This window comes from Gorilla gorilla, chromosome 15, assembly GCF_029281585.2.
Source record: "Gorilla gorilla gorilla isolate KB3781 chromosome 15, NHGRI_mGorGor1-v2.1_pri, whole genome shotgun sequence".
NCBI classification, from domain to species: Eukaryota; Metazoa; Chordata; class Mammalia; order Primates; family Hominidae; genus Gorilla; species Gorilla gorilla.
In genome coordinates this window covers 111,404,877-111,427,209 of record NC_073239.2, presented here as the reverse complement: position 1 = coordinate 111,427,209, position 22,333 = coordinate 111,404,877, and the positions used below count along the sequence as shown (strand labels likewise).

General features: G+C 46.8%; 1 protein-coding gene across 3 annotated transcripts; it reads left to right on the top strand.

Moving 5' to 3' along the window:
• The first annotated feature begins 6,789 nt into the window (after nt 1-6,789).
• On the top strand, nt 6,790-20,308 carry SERPINA9 (serpin family A member 9). 3 transcript variants are annotated; one of them, XM_063698351.1, is made up of 6 exons: nt 6,790-6,851; nt 13,109-13,341; nt 13,642-13,753; nt 15,593-15,866; nt 18,128-18,275; nt 19,733-20,308. In XM_063698351.1, exons 1-6 carry the CDS (start codon nt 6,815-6,817, stop codon nt 19,934-19,936), a joined length of 1,008 nt encoding a protein of 335 aa, XP_063554421.1. In that variant the 5' UTR covers nt 6,790-6,814; the 3' UTR covers nt 19,937-20,308. The 3 variants fall into 3 exon arrangements, with proteins under 3 accessions (XP_063554421.1, XP_063554420.1, XP_004055681.5); XM_063698350.1 differs by having other exon boundaries at nt 13,299-13,753; XM_004055633.5 differs by having other exon boundaries at nt 13,109-13,753.
• Nucleotides 20,309-22,333: the final 2,025 nt, after the last annotated feature.

Here is a 22,333-nt window from a genome sequence, read left to right as displayed (position 1 = left end):
CTCAGTATTTATTGATTACTGTTTTCATTATCTTAGCAAGAGGAATGCAGTAGGAGAGCAGGGCGATAGTGGGGAGAAGGTCAGCAAGAAAACATGTGAGCAAAGGAATCTGTGTCACAAATAAGTTCAAGGGACGGTACTATGCCTGGGTGTGCACGTAGGCCAGATTTATGTTTCTCTCCACCAAACATCTCAGTGGAGTAAAGAATAATAAAGCAGCATTGCTGCCAACATGTCTCGCCTCCAGCCACAGGGCGGTTTTTCTCTTATCTCAGAATTGAACAAATGTAAAATTGAGTTTTATACAGAGTTTTATACCAAGTTTCTCCTGCCAGGGGCAGGCAGGAGAAACAAGCCTTCCTCTATCTCAACTGCAAGAGGCCTTCCTCTTTTACTAATCCTCCTCAGCACAGACCCTTCATGGGTGTCGGGCTGGGGGACGGTCAGGTCTTTCCCATCCCACGAGGCCATATCTCAGGCTATCACATGGGGAGAAACCTTGGACAATACCCGGCTTTCCAGGGCAGAGGTCCCTGCAGCTTTCCGCAGTGCATTGTGCCCCTGGTTTATCGAGACTGGGGAATGGCGATGACTTTTACCAAGCACACTGCCTGTAAACATTTTGTTAACAAGGCACATCCTGCACAGCCCTAGATCCCTTAAACCTTGATTCCATACAACACATGTTTTTGTGAGCTCAAGGTTGGGGCAAAGTTACAGATTAACAGCATCTCAGGGCAAAGCGATTGTTCAGGGTACAGGTCAAAATGGAGTTTCTTATGTCTTCCCTTTCTACATAGACACAGCAACAGTCTGATCTCTCTTTCTTTTCCCTACAGCAAAGGTGGACTTGATGCATAAAAGAAGGATTCACCCTAACCAAGAATGAGGGTGCCCAGTGTCAGAGGCCCAGGAGAGACAGGCTGCCTTGGTGTGGTCCAGCTTGACCTACATGATACAGAAAACCTCTGTGCAGCCTCGGAGCAGGGGACTTTCTACCTCTTCCAGCATAGGCTGGGTGCCAGGAGTCTGGTTTGCTGTCTGCCCCCACTCTGCCTGCAGCACTGCCTGCCTAGGCTGAGGTCATTCATGTGGGCGCATAACAGAAGCGACAGACTGGTGTGCTGGCAAGAATGATCACAGATGGGAAGTCCTAGTTCCTGGCCCTGCTTTTCCCAGACACTGACTGTGTGGCTGGAGCAAATACCTTCTTCCTGTTGGGCTTCCACTGCCCATTTGTGCAATGATGAGGTTGCCCTGGATGCCCCCAGAAGACCCTTCTATTTTGGGCAATACTTTGATGTTCATATTGGAAATGATAGAACTGGCTAGAAAGTTTTACGTATAGTCATTCTCCCGTGCATTTGTTTAGTCAATAAATACTTACTGGGAATCTTCTGTGTGCCAGGCTATGTTCCAGGGATGGAGAAGCCAGGATGGACAGGAGAGACAGGAACCTTGTTCAAGCAGAGCTGAGGTCACATGGCCTGCTTCCTCCCCATTTTCTAGTCTCCCCTTCAGAACCAGCCAGGAACACGTATCCTACCCCGCTGAGTCACCACGTCAGTGCTCAGGTGTTCCCACAGGGGTGCAAAGCCAAGGTGCCCTTTCTCTTTGGGAAACCAGCTCTCCATTAGTGCTCAGTTTCTCAAATTTTATTTACTCCCAAACCATTTTCATGATTAGGACTAAATTCCCCTCTCTTTTGTACATTATTTGCTCAAGGCCTATCCTTAAATCAATTCATGTTAGGAAAAGAAAATGTGTTTAAATGAAAAATTAATATTACAGTCATACATAGAAACTAGCACAACTTGCCACAAGTAGAAAGTAAAAATGCACACAACAAAACTAATTCAGTGATTAAATTCAACCAAGACTGTCACAGATTGCAGGCTCCCAGCCTGTGGTTTGCTCACCCTTGTTAGAAAGGAAAGTCAGCAAGTCTGAGATGGTGGTAAAGATGGGCTGGCATCAAGCTGAGACTCCCTCCTGGGGGAACTCAGAATGATCAAAAGAGAGCTGGAAGAGGGAGGACTTTGACACTGAGTGATTCCACATCGTGGGCAGAAACCACCTGAGATTCTTTACCTTGTGAACAGAGCAGTCATCTCCCTGATCCCTGGAGACCTCGGCCAAGGTTGGAATGTTTTCCTGATTTATGTCCTTGACTGACTGGCTTTACTTTCTTCTTTTTAAATTTTGGAATAATTGTAGCTTCACAGAAAAGATGTGAAGAGAGTCCACTGAGTTTCCATGCACCCTTCAACAGCTTCACCTAATGCTAACATCTTCCATGACTGTGAGACGTCGGTCACAGCTGAGGAACCAATGTTGCTAGCTTACTATTCACTAAACTACAGAATTTATTTGAATTTCACCATCTTTTTAAATGAATTTTTTTTCTGTTCCAGGATCCAATCCAGGATACACGTCACATATAGTGGTCTTTTATTTTAAAGACTTTGAAAAATGTGTCAGGTGGCTGGAGATTGGTGGGAAGCCCTGGAGTTAGACAGGCTGAGGTCAAATTCACAGCTGTGCCATTTATTTGGTTTGTGACATTAGGCACATCCCCTGGTGGCCCAGTCCTTAGTTTTGCATCTGTATGATGTGGGGATAGTAATACTGATCTTTCAGGGTCTTGGGAGAATTCAATGCTATAGGTTACACGAACCCACTTGGCACCTGCTGGGCACGCATCCATAGAGTATTGGCTTTTAGAGGCCTCCAGAGCAGGAAGGGTAGTCCACTGGGTGGGCTTCCATGAAGATTGAATGTCCTTCCAGCACAGACAGCTTTTCCGTAGCTGTTTTCTTCACCATGATGTGAACAGAGGAATCACAGATTCCTGGGCAAGGCAGAGAAAGGGGCTCTCCAGGATGAAGATCCCTGCTGGGGCAGGAATCCCATGTGTCCCATGATGTTGAAATAATGACCCATTGCCAAAAAAAAAAGAAAACCCTAGACTAATTAACAGACAGACAAAATTCCTCAAGGCTTGGGGTCCTGTCTGGATCTATCTCCCTTCCCTATCTCTACCCTCAGCTTGGTTCAGATTCCTAGAAGTCAGGGGATCACACTGGGCAGGCTAGGAAATGAACAATGTTGCAGCAGAAAGGGTGGCAGGGAGCTGCACTTCCTGAGACAGATCCATGGTGGGGACTGTGGAACTCAGCTGGGGAGGCTTCTTGACAATCTGAAGGGTACCCTGTAGCTAAGATGGCACTCCAAGAGTAGCCTTGAGGTACCCAATCTGCTCCACTGTTAGGAGAAACAATGGGTGAAATATTAAAACAAGTATTGAAATAGAAAAGTATAAAGATGTAGCCAGATTTTAAAAATAGTATGAATATCTCCAATAAGCCAGAAGTGGAGCAGAAGCATAAGAATGTGTGAGGCAGGCAAGAGATCCTGTAGCCAGAGTCCTAAGAGGATCCCAGAAAGGCCTGGACATAGCAGGAGAGGCTCCATGGAGGAGTATGGACTTGGGACAAGGCTCCATCTTGATGGGCCCATGGGGATCTACTCCTGGCTGGTTGCTACTCCAGCAGGCTTGGTTTTATGAATTTGGGGAGAAATGGGTCTTTACTTTCAAGGTGGCCCTGAGGCCCCAGGAACTGAGGACCTCAGAGCTAGAGGAAACCCTGAAGAGCTTCTCTCTAGGGCAAGGACAGAAGGTGGGGTGAAGGGTAGGAAGAGGAAGCACACAGCCTTCCCCACTCTCAAGTCTTCTCATCTTTCCCTGGAAAATCTGATTAGGTAGTTCTGCATGGGACCTGGAAATTTGCATTTTAATGAGAGCCCAATTACGCTTGGTAAGTTCCATACTTCTTTAGGCTGCCTCTCTGTGTTTTACCAACTATGAGTCTTTACAAAAGTCCCCGGGTGTGGATGAGCCAATAGTGCCTGGTTCTCAGGGTTCCCAACATCCCTCCCACTTTCTCCTTCCCATGCAATCTGCTACCTCTCTCCCTATTACTTACTGATCATAGTCCGACTCTGGAGGATGCCTCACAAAGTCCAGACTGTCTAATCAGGGAGACCGACATATAAGAAGATAAACTGCCCTGGTTTGCTCCAGGTGTTTGTAAAGGGAGGGGCAGACTTTCTGTGGGATCTAGAGAAGACTTTGTGCAGTGGGTGATTTTGAGCTGGAGCTGGCAGGATGGGAAGGAGTGTGTCAGGCAAAGAGAATGAGATGGGTAGTCCAAGCCAACTGAGATATGTGTGTAATCATAGAAAGTAGAGGAAGAAACAGCAGGGTGGCATTCATTTCAACTTACTGTATTTTGATTTTTATTTAGGTATAGTTCACATAAAGTACACAAATATTTCTGCCCACTATTTCTTCAAAATTTTCTGTTCTCCACTGTCCCTCACTTTTTTTTGCCTAGGACTCCAATTACACATATGTTAGACCATTGATGTTGTCCCACAAGTCACTGGGACTTGTTTTTTATTATTATTATTTTCCAGCTTGCTGTCTTCAGTTTGAATAGTTCCTATTGATATGTTTTCAAGATCACAGATCTTTTCTTCTATAGTACTAAATTTGCTGTTAAACCCAGCCAGTGAATTTTTCATTTCAGATATTAAGTTTTTCATCTCTAGAAGTTTGATTTTTCCCACATTACAGTAACATTTTTATTATTTAAGCATATTTTAAGTAACTGTTTTAAAGTCCTTGTCTGCAAATTCCTTAATCTCTATTATGTCTGAGCCTGTTTATATTGCTTAATTTTTCTTCTGGTCATGGGTCACATTTTCCTAGTCCTAGAATGTCTAGCAAGTTTTAATTGGATGCTGGACATCATAACATTACAATTTTGTTGTCTTCCTTTACAGTGTTTGACATTTGTTTTAACAGGCAGTAAGTTACTTAAGATCTGTTTGAGCTTGTCAAGGCATGTTTTTAAACTTTGTTAGGGTGGGTCTAGTGCAGCTTTAATTCAAAGTTAGTTTAGCCCTAATGCCAAGATGTGACACTTCTGGGTCTCTACTGAATGCTCCAGGTCTCTCCACTTTGGGTGGTCATAACCTTAATATATCCTCACGCTTTGTGAACTCTGGAAATTATTTTGCTTATACCTTCACAGTAGGTTTATTTTTTCGTGTGTGTGTGTGTGTGTGTGTGTGTGTGTGTGTTGACCAGCCATGTGGAATTTCACTTTATGCATGCAGAGCTTAGTACTTAGCTTTGGACTTAAAGAGACCCCTATGAACATTTCTAAAGCCCTCCTCTAGTACTTCACTGCACAAATTATAGCTTCCTCAGTTTTCTCAAACTCTAATGTCTGTCTCCTAAGCTCAGCAAGCCTCCCATGCCCTCCTTGGGTTTTCTTCCACACATCCAGAAAGTGTCCTTAGGAAGAAAATTGGGACAATTGTAGAGCTTATCTCATTTTTCCCCTTCCCTGCCTGTTCTCTAATGTCTGAATTGTTTTATGTATTTTTTGAGTATCTCAATAGTGTCATAAATTTTGTCTAGTTTTCTATCTGTTTACAACTGTTTGCAACCAATATCAGTTACTTTGTTTTGGCCAAAAGTGTAAGTCAACTCAAACTTTACATATATACCTGTGTAACTTTACCTTAAGTAGCTACAGGACTTTCCATCACCCTGAGTTCCCCTTGCTTATTACCAGTCAGGATTACGCTTCAAAGATAAATGGATTATTTCATTTTATTTCAATTCATTTATTCTTTTAGCAACCACTTACTGAACCGTGAGTATTGGCCAAAGAGTGGGTGCACAAGTAGACAAAATTAAGGTAGACAGGATCCCTGATTCATGAATTGTTCAGTCGCACAAATAAATGTGAAACTATGACAGTGACAAGTGTTTCACTGAGAAGTTGATGGTACTATAAAAATAGCTGCTGGGAGAAAGTTTTCTTATTTCAGTGGTCAAAGAGAGTTTCCTTGAGGAAATCACACGAACTAGGGCCTAAATAATGAATAAAAATTAATTAGGGGAGAAGTCAGATGAAGAGAGTTGGAAGGCTATTCCAGGAGTAGGAAACAACAAATATCACATGTGAGCATAAAAAAAAATCAGCAGAATGGGCTAACATGGATCTCAAGGGCAAGGGGCTTCATGATCTGTGATGAAGTTAGAGGAGCCAGCAGAGGCCAGGCGATGCAAGTTAAGACTTCAGTGTTTACTTTGGGAAATGGGAGGCTATTGAGACATTTTAAATAGTAAGTGACACAGTCAGGTTTGAGTTTTAAAAGACTATTCTAGCTGTCATGTGCAGAGTGAATTGGAGGAGCAGGACATGGTATGCAGAGAGAGCTGTTAGGAAGCTCTGTGGTAGCCCAGGCAAGACACAATGACAGCCCAACTAGCCTGCTAGAGTGGAGGCAGAGAAAAGTGGATGGACTTGAGCAACATTTAGGAGGTAAAGTTGACAAAACTGGGGATAAGTTGACATGAAGAAGAAGGAAGTGCAAGGATGCCTCCTAGGCTCAGCTAACTAGGTGAATGGTGGACCCAGGGACAGAAATGTTGAAAAGAGGTTTCGGTTGTGGCTGTTGCTGGGAGATGGTTCTTGGGAAGGAGTCTGAGTTCATTGTGGTTCATATTGCATGTAAGGTTTATTTGCAACATCAGGAGGAGATATCAAGTAGGCAGTTAGACATGTAGAGATCAGAGGAAAGGATTGAGCTGGAGAATAAAAATAATATATCATTTGCATGTCTTAGTAATGAACTCATGGGTGTCATGGCATGAGATCAGCTGGAGGGAGAGGAGAGATTAAAGTGAGGAGAGAGCTACAACCAAGTAAGCAAGTGCCACGGCTTGCCAACCATGCAAGGACAGGGCAAGAGAAGAGGAACCTGCAAAGGTGGGTAAGGAGGAGGTGCAGAGAGATCGGGAATGTGGTCTCACTGAGCCAGAGGGAAGGACTGGATCAGAGCATGGTCTTCAGTGTCAAATGCAGCTGGGAAGTCAAATAAGATGAGAACCTAGACACTGGACACATTAGTTGGCTTTTAGTAGCATCTGGGTCACATTTTTGTGGATACAGAAGCCAGGCTGGAGTGGACCAGTGAGTGAGTTGGAGGTAAGGCCACAGAGACCATGAATACACAGCTCTTGAAAATTTGGGCCACAAGGGGAGGAGTATGGAAATAGGGCAGCTGCTAGAAGCAAATGAGAGGGTGAAAGGAGTGTTTTTGTTGTTGTGTCGTTGTTGGTTTCTTTGTCTTAACGAGCAAGACTTGAACAGTTTCCAAACTAACAGCAAGGATCAGCTTGAGAGGGAGTGTTTAAGTGCAGAAAAGAGAGGTGGAAGGGTCCTGAGATGGAGAGAAGAGATACTTTCTAAGGCCCAGGAAGGGGGACTGGACCTCAAAGGAGGGCAGATCCTCTGCTTTGTTGGTGGAGTGGAGGTGTAGGGGAGAGAGAGGGGCGACTGGGAAAGTAGGGATAGGCAGAGAGGATGCCCTTTGAGGGAAGTTGAGACAATTCCTTTTCATAGGATCTCTCTTTTATGTGAGATAGGAGGCAAGGTTGTCTGCTCAGTGTGTGTGTGTGTGTGTGTGTGTGTGTGTGTGCGCACATGTAGGCACATACGCATATGTAGCAGGGTGGGCATCCATTCCACCCTGGAATAAAAAGGTTAAGGATGTGGAAAAGGTGAAGCTTTTCCCTGAAAATGGGAGAGTGAGCTGATGAGTTACATGTTGCCAGGTGGATAAAGGCTAGTGGTTGGGAACCCACAGTAGACGAGGCTGCCTTGCAGAACCCCTCTTCCAGCAGCACTTGGCAGGAAAGGAGCAGATAGGTAGGTTCTACCACACATGGAGCCTTGCCACAGGGCTGGGACATGAAGACACAGGCCTGGGGGTGAAGCACGTTAGATTAAAATGAAGCCCTTGACAGCCAAGCTGGATAAAGAGGCAAACGAAGATAGGGGATGGGGTGGAATTGAGGAATGCAAACAGCTGGGTCCCCAAAGATGTGGCTGGGGAGGTGAGTCAGGGCCCAATAAATAAAGCTCTTGAATGTCAGGGGCTTGAGCATTTTTCCTGAGCTCAATGGGGAGCCATTGAGGAATTCGAGGCGAAGTGAGTGATACACCAGATCAGCATCTGGAAAGGTCACCCTATCTGCAGGGTGGAGGAGAGCTTGGAGATAGGAGTGAGTGAGAGACAATGGAAGGTGGAATGCAGGCTGTGGTAGCTGGGAGGGAGAGGTCCAGAAGAGGCAAGCCCTGGGGACGGCAGAGTGTCCCTGTCACCCCAATGAGCAGTGCCCCCTGGCCGAACGCTGACATAAACCCGGGCCACAGCCAAAAGAGGGGCAAGGGCCTTGGCAGGGCTGGGAGAGAGAAGGGGTGGCCACAGGAGGACAGGAGTTCAGGGTGGGGAGAAGCAAAGTGGGGAATGTGGTGGATTTTAAGAGCTGACTGAATGAGCTTTGACCACGGTTTTCCCCCAAGAGAGCAATGACCTGGGGGCCCTCAGACATAGATCCCAGACTCAGAAGAGAGGGCCTTTTGAGACCACCTCTTCCTGAAGTCTTGTGAAAAGCAGAGACTTACCTGAAGTCACATGGAGGCCAGTACCATCGATGACTCAGGACACTTACTAGCCAACTCCCCGACTTCAGGTGGGTCTCCCCTACTCAACCCAAGCCCAAAAGAAACAAGACTTGGGGCGTGGAGGCCGCGTCTAATAGGCCACCTCTGCTGATGGGAATGCGGATTCTTTAGGAGGCACAACCCAGCATCAGTGGGGGCCCCCTGAGAGCCACCTGCCCCACTGCCAGCCTCCACAGAAAGGCGCACAGACCCCTGGTGCTTGTGGCATCCTGGCACCTGGCAGCACCCGCTTCCCCTCCATGTGGCTGATGTCCTCTTCCTTCAACCTGGTCCCCTCTCCCATGGTCATGAATAGCCAGGGACAATCCTATTCCTTCACCCTGATTCCAAGGGAGGGACACAAAATCATAAGAGCCACAAGAGAGATGCAACTTTGGTCTCCTGCCCACCATGGGCTGGACGCCGCACTGGGCGTTCTGCAGACGTTGTCTCGCCCTTCCTCAGAACTGCCCTCCTTACAGATCGGGGTCGACGCAATTCAGAAGATGAAGCAATTCGAGGACAATGCTGTTCTCTAAACAGAAAGTACTGCTCTGAGGTTAGGAGGGGAACCATGATGTTGCTTGGGCTCTGACTTCTGAGTGGCCATCAAGATAAGTGCTGCCGCTTCACCACTGAGGCTAGAGGGCCTGCAGACCCCAAGTTAACACAGTGGACCCCAGCTTGTCACAGGGAAGCCTGCAGATGCCACACTCTTACACGGCGTCCTGAAGAGCCCCAGTCTGTCACAGAGCTTATCAAATAAGAGAAACTCGGGGTTTCAGTCTTATATTCCAGGAGGCCTCCTTCATTTCACCTCCCTGGTTTTTTGTTGTTGTTGCTTTTTTTTTTTTTTTTTGAGACGGAGTTTCACTCTTGTTGCCCAGGCTGGAGTGCAATGGCCTGATCTCGACTCACTGCAACCTCCGCCTCCTGGGTTCAAGTGATTCTCCTGTCTCAGCCTCTGGAGTAGCTGGGACTACAGGTGCCCGCCACCAAGCCTGGCTAACTTTTGCATTTTTAGTAGAGATGGGGTTTTGCCACGTTGGCCAGGCTGGTCTGGAACTCCTGACCTCAGGTGATCCACCTGCCTCGAAAGTGCTAGGATTACAGGCGTGAGCCACCGCGCCCAGCCACCACCCCAGTTCTGAGGCTGGTGTAAATGCTTCTCCATCTCAGGGCAGCACACCAAGTGTCTACTGAGCCCATACATTGGGCACTTTTCCGTGCTGGTGGGGGAAGGGGGAAGGAGGACAGGAAGCAGGTGTGTAGAGCAATGAAGAACACAGACAGGCGCAGGGATAGTCTTGAGAATTCTCTGCTGCTGAGGTTCTCTGCAGCCATCCCCCAGTGGGTTCCAGGGCACAGAACCAAGTCCGCACATCCCTGCATGGGGCCCCGTCTCTCGGCAGCCGGTCTCTCCCGCTCCCCAGCCCTTCCTGCCGGCTTCTGTGGTGCTGAAATCTGTGTCAGAACCTTTTCTGTTCCTCAAAGCTGCCTGGCTCTGGTTCCCTCTGGGCCCTTGCACAGGTGGTCCTCCCAGCCTGAATCTCTCTCTTCTCTGCTTTTCCCTTTTACCTTGCTAACATTTTTCAAGTTTCAATCAGCTGCCACTTCCACTGGAAGCCTTTCTTGTTATGGAATAGGTGTTCCCAATGCCTGTACTTACTCATCCCACACACACACTTCTTGTGCCTAGTGGTGTTTGCTAATTGTCTGTCTTCCCAGTGGGCTCCTTAAGGACAAGGACCCTGTCTCTCTGTCCCTCATTGTAGCCCCAACACCTCCTATACTACCTGCATAGTAAGTGTACATGTTCAACCCAATGGACCAAATGCATAAATTACACATTCAAAGAACCTACAGATTATCTAAAGGCATGCGTGTGGTCAGTGATAATCCATTTGGTAATAGAAGTCGAGTAAATTTCAGAAGTGCCAGAAGAGAGAAGGGAGAGAGTGATGAAGTCACAACAGGAGAGGGGAGCCAGGGAGGGCCTCTCAAGCCGGTAATAGCTAAGTAGAGTCTTCCAGAGTGAGAATCAAGGGCTTTTCCATGAGCAAAGGAAGGTGGCATCCAGGAGGGGCATTTGTAGCAGAGTACGCTATGCCTGAGCAAGGGGTGGGTGAGTGGGAAGAGAAGGGAGGGAGGTGGACCCTGGGCTGTTTGCTATTGGTGTTGACTGCAGAGGCTGCAGATAAATCCACTGGCCAGCAGTGGGGCCGAAGAGAGGGGAAGCAGTCAACTCTCAAGGCCACATGTCATAGGGTTCCCAGAGAACTCTTTAGCCAGGACCCTGGCTATCTGTCCCCCATTGTAGCCCCAACACTTCTATCTCCCAGTAGATCGTCTCTGTGCAGAGTCAAATTGGTAAAGTTTCTTAAGAAAAACGTTTTGAGGAAGCATGACCAGAGGAGGGAGATGAGTCCAGAAGCCTTCAGGATTGTCCAGGGGAGAGATAAGGAGGGTTTGGACCAAGGGAAAAGCAAAGAGATGGAGAGAAGCTGGGGCTTGCGATGTCTCGGGGAGGAAGAACGATGTGGGGAAGGAGGGTGGCCGAAGAGTGCAGAGTGACCATCAGTCTCCTGACTTGGAAGATGGCAGCATGGGTAAAATGGCCTTCTTGGAGAAAGGGAGAGATGGGGCACTCAGGGTGGGGGCAGCTCCGGAGGTCAGTTCAGAACAGGTTGGCAAAGAGTCCAGTAGGTGGATGGATGGATGCGAATGTAACTTAGAAAGAAAATTCCACTTTAGTCAAACAGGCAAACACAAAACTACAAAACAGAAATCGCCAATCACGTAAGTGGAAATGGAGAGAAATGAACAGTTTTGCAAAAGAATTACTCTTTCAGTAAAAGGGTTCTTTATAAAGTTCCATCTAAGTTAGATTATATCTGGTATAATAAAATGTGATTCATTTACATATTTCATTTCCACAGAGAAATTGTTGGGAATGTGGCTGTCACATTATGCTTGGTCTGACATAGACAAGTGACTATGTGTGGCAATATTTTTGTCACTTTTGGCAAAGGTTCTCTTATCTTTTCCTTCTCCATTTCTGGCAAAATAATTGTTCACTTATTGACTGAATTCTTGTTCCAGTGGGTAAAGTCTTTCCTTCACAATCAGGAGTAACACTTCATGCCGTTGCTCCTAGGAGAAGAGTTGGTGGCAGCCATTCACACTGTAGTATAAATGACTAAAGAGCAAAGTCTGATGAAAGGCAAGGGGGGTTATGAAGGCACTGTGCTTGTGAAAAGGATGATGGGGGGAAGGACACCCAGGTCATGGGGGGGAAATTATAAAATTGGTGAGGAGAGAAAAGCCTTCAGACGGATGTGACCTATTGGAGCACACACCTGCTTTGCTTTCCCCTCTGGCTGAGCACAGACCTCACCTGGCCTTGCATTGGATTCATACACCTTCCTTCTCTAAAATGACCATTTACTGTTGTATCTCAGGGTCAACCCACAGGGTTGGAGCTCCTCTGTAAAGTTGTGTTAAAGTAAATGAAATCTTTCTGATGAAACTGAACAGGTGAGGGTGCTGTAGGCAGGGCTGGGGAGGCCTGCGAGCAGTACTTGATAGAGTTGCTCCAATCAAATTCTCTCTGACTTCAACAAAACAACAGTAAAAGTAATGTATTCGGCGCTCACCATGTGCTGGGTCCCGTGCTGCACAATTTGTGCCTTATCACACTCAGTCCTCTGAACAACTCTGTAAGGTAACTATCTCTGTTTTACAAAGGCGAAACAGAGAAGTCCAGAGAGGTTACTTGTCCACCACGAATGTCAGGGTTAGATGCAAGCCCAGCCCTGTTGGGGTTTGAAATTGCTATCAGGTCATTTAGTCTGAAGTCTCCTTGGTGCCAAAGCCGTGTCAGCTGAGGCTTGAAGGGGAAGCAGACAGATGTGACTAGAACTGCAGCTCATCAGCAACTGACTGCCAGTGCTCAGGGCACCTGAAGGAGCGCAGCAAAAAGGACAGCCTTTTGCTCCAGGGTTCCACTTTTTGAGAGATATGAACACATTAGTAAATGCCTGTGTCTGGGAACAGGCAGCCAGGGTGAGAAAATAATCAGATCTACACAAAATGGATAAAGAATGTGTGGAGGGACCTCCAAAGGGTGAGAAACCACTTCTGGCTGCTAATGCAATCTGGTTTCACACACTCAATTCTTAAAAAATAAGTCCATGAAGCAGAAACATCAAAAAGCATGGGATTTGGAATTTGAGACCTGACTTTGAAGCCCACACAGAACACGGACAAGTCAACCATGTTATTTGGGGTAAGTTACACAGACTTTCTGTGGCCTGTTTACTCATTTGCAAGTAAAACAGCAATAATAAGATCTACATCATGGGAATATTGTGAGGCTCAGAGATTATGTGAGAGAGCTCTGCTAACTGGCCTATCTGTCCTCATTCTGCTGCTGATGGCGTGGGGTGTTAAAGGGTCTCTGATTCAGGGCCTGGACCCTCAGTTTACCCCCTCAATGGTTCTTACTTCTCTTGCAGACGTATTTTGTTCCAAAATGGCATCTTCCCTTTATGGAGTACTCTTTGCTGTTGGCCTCTGTGCTCCAATGTACTGTGCGTCCCCGGCCAATGCCCCCAGTGGATACCCCCACCCTTCCTCCACAAAGAGCACCCCTGCCTCACAGGTGTATTCCCTCAACACCGACTTTGCCTTCCGCCTATACCGCAGGCTGGTTTTGGAGACCCCGAGTCAGAACATCTTCTTCTCCCCTGTGAGTGTCTCCACTTCCCTGGCCATGCTCTCCCTTGGGGCCCACTCAGTCACCAAGACCCAGATTCTCCAGGGCCTGGGCTTCAACCTCACACACACACCAGAGTCTGCCATCCACCAGGGCTTCCAGCACCTGGTTCACTCACTGACTGTTCCCAGCAAAGACCTGACCTTGAAGATGGGAAGTGCCCTCTTCGTCAAGAAGGAGCTGCAGCTGCAGGCAAATTTCTTAGGCAATGTCAAGAGGCTGTATGAAGCAGAAGTGTTTTCTACAGATTTCTCCAACCCCTCCATTGCCCAGGCGAGGATCAACAGCCATGTGAAAAAGAAGACCCAAGGGAAGGTTGTAGACATAATCCAAGACCTTGACCTTCTGACAGCCATGGTGCTGGTGAACCACATTTTCTTTAAAGGTAAGGATTTGAGAAGTTGATTTTTATTTATTTATTTTATGATGATGATAATGATTTTTGCTTAGTGAAATACACAAGCCAGACAAACCCTAGACTGCAGGGTGGAGAAATGGGAGGGCCTGAGCTCTAAGTAGCTTTGCAATTAGCTGGCTGCAGGACCTAGGATAGCTCATGTTTACCAGTTACAGTGGGGGCTCATTTAGCTCCCTTTGGGTAGACAGATTAAGCGTCTTGAGGTGTGTTTACATTTGACTCAGTGGGAAAGCCATAGGAAAAATCTGGAAACTACCTGAGAGAAAGGATCTCTTGCCACCAGCAGCTGTCCCACTGCCCCTTGAAAGTTTTAGAGAAGAAACATGGAGCTCTCTAACAACCCAGTTTAAGAAGCAAATCCAAGAGTGTGAACACTTTCACAGGTGTAGAAATGTAGACAAGCTGATGTGACTGTCATTCGTATCCCGTATATATATGAAGTCTCCTTCATATATAACTACATATAGATATAGATATAGATATATGTTAGAGCTTTACAGTTTCACTGTATCGCAGGGAATGCACATCAGCTTTAAAGTCAAACAACTTGAATTTGAATTTTGCCTCTGCCCCATACTTGCTCTATGATCCTCAGCATGTGTCTCTAAAAGATTTACCATGTGTTGAGTGCCTGACCTGTGCCAGTCTCTGTGCTGACTGGATAGTCTGATGATAAAGCCAACTTTATAGGGTTGTCCTTAAGATAGAAGTGCCTGGCATCTCCAGGCAGAGTTTTCATGGATGCCACCATATCATCCCTCCCTTCCTCTGTCCCTCTCCTTCCCTTCCTTCCTCCCTCCCTTCATCCACATGTTCACTCATTTATCCATGCACTAGTTTATCTGTCCATCCATCCAGGCATGTGCCTAACCAACCAGCCAGCCATCTATCCATTAATGTATTCATCTATCCATCTACCCATTCACCAAGCTATCCATCCATTTGTTCATCCATTAGTTCATCCATGCATCCATGCATCCATTCATCCACCTAGCTAGCCAACCACCTGTCCATTAATCTATTCATCTATCTGTCCACCCTATATCTGCCCATTCACCAAACTATCCACCCATTTATCCATCTGTCATTCATCCACGAATCCATGCATGCATCCATCTATCCACCCAGACAGCCAACCATTTATCCATTAACCTGTTCATCCCTCCACCCTGCATCTACCCATCCAGCAAACTATCCACCCATTTATCCATCCATCAGTTCATCCATCCATCCATCAGTTCATCCATCTATCCGTCCATCCATCCATCCATCCATGCATCCATTCATCCACCTAGCTAGTCATCTAGCTAGCCAACAACCTATCCATTAATCTATTCATCTATCTATCCATCTATCGGTTCATCCATCCATCCATTCATCCATTAATCCATCTATCCACCCAGACAGCCAACCATTTATCCATTAGCTATTCATCTATCCATCCACCCTCCATCTGCCAGGCTATCCACCCATTTATCCATCCATCCTGCAAAGAGGAAAGAGAAGGAAGGAAAACTGGTATGCTTTGAGCCCTTACTAAGTTACCTTCACTTTATGTTGTTCTATTTAACTAATTCTATTTTTAATTGAAATACAATTCACATGTCATAAAATTCACCATTTTATTGCTTTTTAGTATATTCACAAGTTTGGGCAACTACTCCGCTGTGTAATATCAGAGCATTTTTTTTGTCGTCTCAAAGAGAAACCTCATACCCATTAGCAGTAATTCCCCATTTCAGTTTGCTGTCTTTGCCTCGCTAATTGCACTTTGACATAAAGACTTCTTTTCTCTCTTTGTGCTAGCCAAGTGGGAGAAGCCCTTTCACCCTGCATATACAAGAAAGAACTTCCCATTCCTGGTGGGCAAGCAGGTCACTGTGCCTGTCCCCATGATGCACCAGAAGGAGCAGTTTGCTTTTGGGGTGGATACAGAGCTGAACTGCTTTGTGCTGCAGATGGACTACAAGGGAGATGTCGTGGCCTTCTTTGTCCTCCCTAGCAAGGGCAAGATGAGGCAACTGGAACAGGCCTTGTCAGCCAGAACACTGAGAAAGTGGAGCCACTCACTCCAGAAAAGGTGGGCACCTGTGTCAATCTCCTGGGCCCTGAGGCAGGGGCTGCACACATTGAAAGATGGGGGAGAGATTGTGCTAACAGCTGTTGGATAATCACTTCTGCACAGTGAGCACCAACTGCATGCAGGACAGAGAGCCTGGGGCTGTCTATACATGTTCACACTTGAAGTTCACTATCACCTGATGAGGAGTCTTAGTACCACTCATTACACAGATGAGGAAACGGAGGCTCCAAGGGGGTAAGTGAATTGCCCAAGGTCATGTAGCTGTTATATGCTTGCAGAGATGGCTCTAGAAGCCTATCTGATATTGAAATCTATGGAATGATCCCATAAAAGCAAGCAAACAAAAGCATTGGTGGTCACATATAAGAAAGAGGATAACAATATTACCAAATCCAAAGGTTGGTGAAAAGATAAAGTAACCTGCTACTTAGAAAGTGCTTAGAAGAATTCCTAGAAGATAGTAAGTGTTCAGTAAATGCTAGCTAATAACGTTATTATTAGTTCTATAATTAGTATGGTGAGTATAAAAAATATGGAGACTATCAAAAAGATTAATCATGAGATAAAAAAGGAATGTCAAAGTTTTATGTTCTGTCTCTCAGCAATATATTTTTGGCATCTTAGAATGATTTTAGCAGCATTCCCTGGTGCTCATAGTCTGGGAAGAGAGAAGGAAGGCTGCAGTGTAACTGGAATTCAAGAAAGAGATTGGGCAATGCCACACGGGAGGGCAGGAAAGGTGCTGAGGTGCTGAGGAGCTTCTGAGCAGAGAGAGATCACTTTCAACTGGGACTGAGGGACAGCTTCAAGGAGGCGGTGGGGTTTAGCTGCACATGTGGGTAGCGTATGAGCACACAGAGGATTGGGAAGGGCAGCTTTGGTAGAGGACACAGCACTGGCAAAAACTCAAACTCAAGGATGAAGAGATGCTGCAGGTTGTGTCAGCGATTTCTTCTCTTCTCAGGCTGCATCTGGGGCTGGGCATAGGAAGAGGAGGTGGCACAGAATTTCAGGGAGGGAGGGACAGAGCACAGAGCAGCAGATGGAGCACAGAGGAAACATGGAACGGGGACAGTGGCAGGGAAAAGAGAGCTGTCCCTGGCATGAGGGGTCACAAGACACCTGTCAGATGAGGACTGAAATGTGTCCATCCAATATTTTTGTGCTTTCATTGCTGTGAGTCACTAAGTACATAACCTTGGGCAAAGCACTAAAAGTAAGCTTTACCATCTTTAAAATGGGGGAAGTGTTGTTGAATGTGCCTGGGACAATGTCTGGCATATAATAAATGTTCAGGCTGGACTCACACCTGTAATCCTAGCACTTTGGGAAGCCGAGGTGGGTGGATTGCCTGAGCTCAGGAGTTCAAGACCAGCCTGGGCAACACGGTGAAACCCTGTCTCTACTAAAATACAAAAAAATTAGCCGGGCATGGCCACATACACCTGTAATCCCAGCTACTTGGGAGGCTGAGGCAGGAGAAACGCTTGAACCCACGGGGCGGAGGTTGCAGTGAGCAGAGACTGTGCCATTGCACTCCAGCCTGAGCGACAGAGTGAGACTCCATCTAAAAAAAAAAGTTCAATACATGTGGGCTGTTTACTCTCGGTTCAGGGAAACCATCGCAGAAGAAAAAAATATTGTGCTAAATTATCAGGTGGTGCTGTTCAATATAGTAGCCGCTAAGCCACCTGCAGTAATTTACACTTAAGTTAACTGAAATGTAGTAAAATTAACATTTTAGTTTCTCATTTGCACAAGCCACTGTTTAAGTTGCTCAGTAGCCACACATGGCTAATGGCTACCGTACTGGAGAGTGCAGGTCTAGGATCTTCCCAGCATCACAGGAAGTTCTGCTAGACTTTGCTGCTCTAGGGCATTATTAGCAGGGCCTGCATCAGGAAGTGCTGCTGAGGAGGTATTCCGGACAGTGAGTGGGTGGTTGATGAGCTTCCATTGCTACTGGACGTCTCCTGTTGGTTTCTGCCATAGACTCCCTTGCTGACTACCTTCTCACCTCTGCACCCACTTCACTGGGGGCTCGTCTATCTCCTTGCATGTTTTTAGTGCTGGACCTGCTCAGCTGGGAGGCTTATTTCAAGAGCAACCTGGGTTTCTTGGCTAGGATGTGTTGACCTTTTTAGCAGCAATTAGCAATGGTTGGAGGAAGAACGGAGTCTCCCAAAATGGCATCTAGGAGCAGAGATGCAGACACCATGGGCTTGTGACCTCATTGTTTCCTTTTCCCTACTCCACAGGTGGATAGAGGTGTTCATTCCCAGATTTTCCATTTCTGCCTCCTACAATCTGGAAACCATCCTCCCGAAGATGGGCATCCAAAATGCCTTTGACGAAAATGCTGATTTTTCTGGAATTACAAAGAGAGACTCCCTGCAGGTTTCTAAAGTGAGTTGAATGAGAATATTTGCAAAACAGTCCAAGCTGGAAGCACCTGCAGAATTAATCAAACGCTCTTATTTCATTGATAAGGAAACAGAGGCCTGAAAGGTGAAGTCAGGGTCTTCTGTGGCCAGAAGAACCGAATCTTGCGGCCTATGGCCACCATCCCTCTGGGCACGCAGCATCTGTTATCCCTCTTCACACAAACGTTCTGAAGCCATCCTCAGCAGTCAGCTGCTCCCCCATGCCTGCTGCAGGAGAGCAGGTGCTCCCTCAGGATCTGACCTCACCTTCTTCCTCCTTGAAGTTTAGGCCCTCACACAGGCATCACAGTGTGGCTGCCCACAGGTCATCTGCATCCTGTAGATGTGTTGTCTGGCCTTCAGTGTGTAAGGAGAGAGAGAGGGAGAGAGAGAGAGAGAGAGAGAGAGGAGTTTTAAAACATAGTATATTAGATCTAAAAGTCTAGATTTCTGATCCTCTTGAAACAAATCACTAACTCTAATTCCCACATGGCAACAGTGAGCCTATGTGTCCACATGGCAGCCATCACAGGAGCTGAGCTATGAGTGCCCCTTTTAACCAGACAGTACCCTCCAGGTAATGTGGGCACCCCATGCCCTCCAGGTAATGTGGGCACCCCATGCCCTCCAGGTAATGTGGGCACCCCATGCTCTTACAAGAAGTCTCTGTCAGTTAATTGGGGTTACCTGCCTAGCCCCTGCACACATATGGGTTACTGATCCCTGACCTAAAATTTTATTTTGATAGTGGATTATAATAGTCAGAAGTGATCCTGGGGCCACTGAAGGGGACCTTTGTCATTGGTTTTCAGAAAATGTTGAGAGGCCCCACTGGAATACAATGAGCATAATGGACATTTTCTCGAGGAAAGTGTATCTGTGAGCCTATGAAAAATAATGCCTGTAGTCACAGGAGCTCAAGCCTCCCTGAAGCTTAGAAATCCAGGAACTCCAGGTTAAGAATCTCTTCCCTAGAAGACAAAGAAGGGATCTAACCTTAGTCATATCAAACCCATGTCTGCCATGCAAGAACTGCAGCAATTACTACTGCTGGCAAGTCCACGAGCACTTGCTTTGTATGATCTCCCTTAATTTACACAATAACCTTACGGGGCATATGCAGTTATTATTACCTTTTATAGATCGGGAACCTGAAGCACGCAGCATCTTAATAATTTTGCAACCATAAGTGGCAGAACTGAGACTCACTCCGGTCTTCCTGCTCTGTGTTTGTAACCATCTCAATCCCGGTGTAAGGACCAATGGACCGTAGTCAACACCCACTGCAATGTATTGAGTAAACCCAATGCCAGGCATTTGAACCTTGAATCCTTTCAAGGTAGACATCTCCATTCCAGGGCAAAAACACTCAGTTTAGTTTACTCAGTTAAGTAAAAGTGTCTCCACTGGGGCCACTGATGTTTGTTTTTCCCTTGGCAGGCAACCCACAAGGCTGTGCTGGATGTCAGTGAAGAGGGCACTGAGGCCGCAGCAGCTACCGCCACCAAGTTCATAGTCCGATCGAAGGATGGTCCCTCTTACTTCACCGTCTCCTTCAATAGGACCTTCCTGATGATGATTACAAATAAAGCCACAGACAGTATTCTCTTTCTAGGGAAAGTGGAAAATCCCACTAAATCCTAGGTGGGAAATGGCCTGTTAACTGATGGCACGTTGCTAATGCACAAGAAATAACAAACCATATCCCTCTTTCTGTTCTGAGGGTGCACTTGACCCTAGTGGAGCTGGATTCGCTGGTAGGGACGCCACTTCCAAGGCTCAATCACCAAACCATCAACAGGGACCCCAGTCACAAGCCAACACCCATTAACCCCAGTCAGTGCCCTTTTCCACAAATTCTCCCAGGTAACTAGCTTCATGGGATGTTGCTGGGTTACCATATTTCCATTCCTTGGGGCTCCCAGGAATGGAAATACGCCAACCCAGGTTAGGCACCTCTATTGCAGAATTACAATAATACATTCAATAAAACTAAAATATGAATTCATCTGTCAACAGGGTCCTAATCTGAAAATGATTTACTGGCGAACTCGCAATGGCTGGGCTGTCATCCCATGACATCTCAGAGGCTGCATGATTTTTTTCCTTCATTTATTCAGCAAAAATTTATTGAACACTTAATATATGTTAGGAGTAAATCAGACAGACAAGATTCCTGGCCTGTTAGGCCTAAATGGGGGAGACAGACTCCCCTACAGCAACAATGAAACCAGACCTATAAACATGATCGTAAGAGCTTATGATAAGTGCCACGAAGGCATTGAACAGGATGACTGAGAGTGAGGAGAGGACAAGGGAGGGGTGTGAGCATGAAGGCTGTGAGTCAGGAATGAGTGGCATGTTGGAGAGACAGAGCAGGGACCTTGTGGCATCATGTGTGGCAGATGGAAGAAATGAGAACACAGAGGCTCAAAGAGGTCGGCTGGTGGAGGCCATTGTTAGCCAAGGAGAGAGTCTGGGTTTGTGGGGAGCGCCAGGACACCGGCTGACGAGGGCTAATGCGTGGGCTGTGAAGGTCTCCCTGGGTGCTGTGGACCAGTTTCCCATCTCCTCGCGGCTGGCTGCCTTCCTGACTCCGATGACGTCGTGTGTGCACACACAGCCCTCCGGGTGCTCAGCCCCTTCCCTGCGGGTTTGTAACGGCAATGGTCCCGCTTCCATACTCTGAGTCCTGAGAGCAGCACAATGAGCAATGGGCCATGGTTGCACTACAGCAAAGGCAGCTCGTGTCCTTTGAGTCAGACCCACCGTCCCTCCTTCCCTCGTTGCCTGACAGGCTGTGCTGGCACCTCTATGTCACCCTCATTACCGAGGGCATCTCTGGCAGCCTCAGTAGAGCCCTTGCTCCCATCAGATCCAAAGGCTCCTCTTCTGGGGGCCCCGGTGCCCCATACACCTGGGATGTGCCAGGGGCCTCATGTAGGCTTTCTCATGCTATTTTATAAGGAAAGAAACAAAACAGAAAGGAGTTATGCTGGAGAGCTGGCAGAAGTCCCAGGGGAACCTAACCCCCTGGCCCGCACGCTCCCACTTTATTTCACAAACAGAACAAGCTGCCACTGCACTCCAGCCTGGGCAACAGAGCAAGGCCCTGTCTCAAAACAACAAAAACAAACAAACAAACAAAAAACAAAAACAGAAGAGCTGACACTCAAAGAGTAAAAACAACTAACCTAAGCCACAGGGCCTTCCTGTGCTGACTTAGAACAAGGACCAATGGCCAGTTATGAAGGGCTCCCACAATGCTGCCTGGAGCAAGCTTTGTTTTATACACAATGCTCTTCCCTCAGGCTCTCCATTATAAAGGCCATAGTGGAGAAGCCAGGCATCCTTCCCAGGAAGGAGCATACCTGCTCAGACATGGCTCCAGCCTCCTGCAGAGTAGGCAAGAAGATGTCCTACAGTAGCACAAAGGAGATAGTAGGTGTGAGGAAGTGACTAATGACACTTGTTGTTCACAACTAGTTTTTTCCAGAAACTATAAGGAGCCCCAAGTAGTCAGCAGTGGGTGACGGCTGTCAGCATCCCTTCGACAGCCTTTCTTCTGGTGGCACTTTACAGTGAGAGCAAGCTTAGGTGGCATCCTGGTGCCCACTCACACTTGCATTGGCAAGCAGATACAAAAACTGCCGTGGGACATTTTCTATCAACTTGCTGAGGTCCCAGCTCTGTTTTTTGAAATGCCAATCCTTCGCATTTGTTTTTAAATGTACCTCACATTTTGTTTTGAAATCATTTCCACTGGGTATGGTAAGGTGACAGACAGAGACACCTGACTTTGAAAGAAGAGTTTATTACTTTGAGGACCCAAGAGGAAGGGGCCTGCCCCACCACACAGGGCCACACGGGGAAGCACCGGGGCTGGTCCAGAGGCACAGGAGCAAGAGGAACATGTGACCAGAGACTTTAGTACTGCAGTGTGGGGAGTGGTTAGGTGGGACATCCCTATTGGGCAGGAAGTGAAGTATAGAGGTTGAGGCTTGTGGTTGGAGAATTTGTAAAATGATTCTTGCATGCCCA